This window comes from Austrofundulus limnaeus, unplaced genomic scaffold, assembly GCF_001266775.1.
Source record: "Austrofundulus limnaeus strain Quisiro unplaced genomic scaffold, Austrofundulus_limnaeus-1.0 Scaffold554, whole genome shotgun sequence".
Lineage (NCBI taxonomy): Eukaryota > Metazoa > Chordata > Actinopteri > Cyprinodontiformes > Rivulidae > Austrofundulus > Austrofundulus limnaeus.
The window spans coordinates 233,224-237,013 of record NW_013952956.1 but is presented as its reverse complement, the minus strand read 5'-3'; the positions used below and the strand labels follow the sequence as shown (position 1 = coordinate 237,013).

At 42.6% G+C, this 3,790-nt stretch overlaps 1 protein-coding gene across 1 annotated transcript in view; it reads left to right on the top strand.

Annotated features, from left to right (window-relative positions):
• The window catches only part of sf3b1 (splicing factor 3b, subunit 1), a gene marked incomplete in the record, with an annotated part of 21,842 nt that overhangs the window by 15,809 nt on the left and 2,243 nt on the right, over positions 1-3,790 (top strand). The window contains 6 exon segments of the mRNA XM_014026447.1: positions 205-426; positions 512-694; positions 774-885; positions 980-1,100; positions 1,185-1,316; positions 1,400-1,672. Of these exon segments, the coding sequence (XP_013881901.1) occupies positions 205-426; positions 512-694; positions 774-885; positions 980-1,100; positions 1,185-1,316; positions 1,400-1,672 (1,043 nt within the window).

Below are 3,790 nucleotides of genomic sequence, written 5' to 3'. Positions count from 1 at the left end.
AATAGTGACACAACACGGAAACGCGCAGCTTCATCGCACATAACACCCGTGGGAAAAAAATCGATCTCACAACTTATGAATCGATCTTCCCAAATTTGAACGAGAATCGATTCAGATCGATTAAATAGATTTTTTTTAACCCAGCCCTAGAAATGAGTGGTATTTGAAGACACAGCTGATGTTTGTTGTATCTTTGTGTTTAAGCTGGTGGACACCACAGTGGAGCTGGCCAACAAAGTGGGAGCAGCAGAGATCATTTCTCGCATTGTTGACGATCTAAAGGACGAGGCAGAGCAGTACAGGAAGATGGTGATGGAGACCATTGAAAAGATCATGGGGAACCTGGGTGCAGCCGACATCGACCACAAGCTGGAGGAGCAGCTGATCGACGGCATCCTGTACGCTTTTCAGGAACAGACCACAGAGGTGAGCCAGAGGAACGTTACAGACCAATTCTCCTTCAGACGTTTGTTCTCCCAGTGGATAACTTCCTGTTTCTRTCTGTCTGCAGGACTCCGTCATGCTGAATGGTTTCGGTACGGTTGTGAAYGCTCTTGGGAAGCGTGTGAAACCTTACCTGCCCCAGATCTGCGGTACGGTGCTGTGGCGTCTCAACAATAAGTCAGCTAAAGTGCGTCAGCAGGCAGCAGACCTGATCTCTCGCACAGCAGTGGTGATGAAGACCTGTCAGGAGGTAACAGACTCACTACCAGAGACCTACACCTGTGACTGAAGACTGAAACTGATCCTTGTTTCTGTTGTCTGTCCTGCAGGAGAAACTGATGGGTCACTTAGGTGTGGTGCTGTATGAGTACCTGGGAGAGGAGTACCCTGAAGTGCTGGGCAGCATCCTGGGAGCACTAAAAGCCATCGTTAACGTCATCGGTATGTTGGCAGTTACAGTAATGATGGAGTTGTTACCCCACAATATAATGCATGCATGTGTAGTTTCTCATTCARATTTTKGGTTTTATTTCAGGCATGCACAAGATGACTCCGCCCATCAAAGACCTGCTTCCTCGTTTGACACCCATCTTGAAAAACAGACATGAGAAAGTTCAGGARAACTGCATTGATCTGGTGGGCAGGATTGCTGACAGGTCAGTAGAACCGGACTCCTCAGATCTGTTAGTTTTTATTTGTTTTAATAGTTTGAGTGGATCTTACTCTGTTTGTGTTTTTAGGGGAGCTGAATATGTGTCGGCCAGGGAGTGGATGAGGATTTGTTTTGAACTCCTGGAGCTTCTCAAAGCTCACAAAAAGGCCATCCGCAGAGCCACAGTCAAYACGTTTGGTTACATCGCCAAAGCTATTGGGTGAGCATCTGTAATGTTTGACCTGAGTTGATCCCTGCTCCACAAACATCTGCTTTATTCTTGGTTCTAATCTCTCCCCGCAGGCCTCATGACGTGTTGGCCACTTTGCTCAACAACTTGAAGGTTCAGGAGCGTCAGAACAGAGTTTGCACCACCGTGGCCATCGCTATCGTGGCTGAAACGTGTTCTCCGTTCACGGTGCTGCCAGCCCTGATGAACGAATACAGAGTYCCTGAACTCAACGTGCAGAACGGTGTCCTCAAGTCCCTCTCTTTCCTGTTTGAGTACATCGGAGAGATGGGCAAGGACTACATCTACGCTGTCACCCCCCTGCTGGAAGATGCACTTATGGACAGGTGAGACTTTCTGCAGAACTGGAACCATCTCAGTTGAAAAGAGGCTGTGTGTATTCAGGGGGTCCTTTAAAAAGATACACAACTTGTGTTGTTGTGATGGATTTACTGATGCTGCTTTCAGCCAATARAAAGAGCCAGAGAGACASTTTTAACCAATCAGAGCAGAGCAGGGTGGGTCCTGCAGACTCATTATTTCACCTGCGGTTCTGATTCCGCTCAGTTATTGGACTTTTTTCCAAGGAGTAAACCCCGACCCACATGAAGGTAAAATTATTAGGGGAGCAACAATAGAGAAGATTCACAATTCGGATCAGTTTTATACTTYAGTCTCACRKTTMGAKATTTTTTCGAAACAAAATAGAGAAATTTCTATGGCTTTCATAACTTGTAATTTGTTGAAATTAATTATGAACATTTGTTTAACCTCAAAAGTACAGTTTTTAAATTAAATGTTGCTGAAACAGCAAGTTTCTTGGTGGATCTGCACTCGACAATGCAGCCTAGGTGGAGTAGTCGAACACAGATCACTGATCCTTCAACACAGACCATCTTCAGAAGACAAGTTGATAAAATAAATTTTATAAATTTGTATTGTTCGATACAAGTGTGTATTGAACGGTTCGATACGGGTACATGTAGTAAATTGTTAGTCCAAGTATTAAACATGTGGTTGCATGTGAGCAGTTCACTGCAGCTGAGGAGACACCTGAACTCCTTCACCGTTACTTCCACTCGTCTTCTAGAACTGAGCCCCAACCTGCCCAGGTTTTAAAAGTCTAACTTTGTGTTAACTGTTGTGTTCAGAGCATCGTCATTATTTTACAGACGTGCAACTTGCACTCATGACCTGCAGTTTGGTCATGAGTGCAACTTGCACTCATGACCAAACTGCAGGTCGGACAGAGTGCGTCTCCACAGATCCTGTTTCTCATGGTGAGAGACAAGTTGTTCCTTTTGTTCCTTCGTCCTGAACCTTTTTGTTTGAGCCATGGTCAGAAAAAAGACTGGATGGTTTTAATATTTTTTTGTCCCAAGAGGAGGAAACAAATGGTGGATTGAGATGTTTGTTTTTTTTTATTTATTTATTTTTGTTCCCAACAGGTCACAGTTCACGTTTTCTCCTCACGACTCARCGCAGCAAGAGTCGTTTAAAAAATGTGGCATATACCTTTTATCATAACTTCTGTTCTACTTGGCCTAACAACACAATTTAAAAACAGTTTTAAAGTTTGAAGTCTATTTTTGACGCAAGAGTCTCAGAGGGCAGATCTTTCTGGTTGGAGCGATTTAAACATGAGCTGCTTTGCACATAGTTTTTTTTCTTCCTAAACTTTATTTAGGTCAGCCAGCATTGACAGCAAAATCCCCCATGGCTTATATTTATAGTTTTTTCTGTCTTAAATTTAATTCAGGGTGCCATTAAAGAGATCTTTATAGTTTTAAATATGACTTGCTAAAACCTGCAGATATCCTGTGTATTTCATTTGTCCTGAAAAGCTTTCAAACCCACAGTTTTCCATCACACTGTTCCTAAAGTTTCTGGTTACTGAACCTGTTGTGCCAAGGTGTTAGTTTGTGTACGTTGGCTGAGGGGAAATGCCTGTAAACCTGCAGGTTTGTCTAAAAAATCAAACATTTGAAGACTGGTTACACATGTTATCCAGCAGATAACTCAGTCATGACTTGTATCAGAGAGGTGACGCCTATTTWCAGGGTAACACTGTTTTATATCAGATGGTTGCAACAAGCTACAAGAGCATGTATGCCTACTGCAGGCTCCTATGCTGTAATAGCCCAACAAATTAATTTCATCAACTTGTCAGGCTCCCAAAGTTACTTAACAAAAGCGAAACAGCAGAGATAATAATGTTTTACTGGTAGTTAAAAAGTACAGTTACTGTAGAATGATCAAACTGATCTGGTGCTGTAGTTTAGTCTTATCTCTGTATCCTGTGGAGCAAATAAAAAAAGCTGAGATGAAGAAGATGAGGGGATTCTGTCCATAATGTCTTCTACAAAGTTGATTTACTGACTAACGTGTATAAATACACTGCTCAAAAAAATAAAGGGAACACTTAAACAACGCACGCTAAGTCCAAGTAAATCAAACTTTTGTGA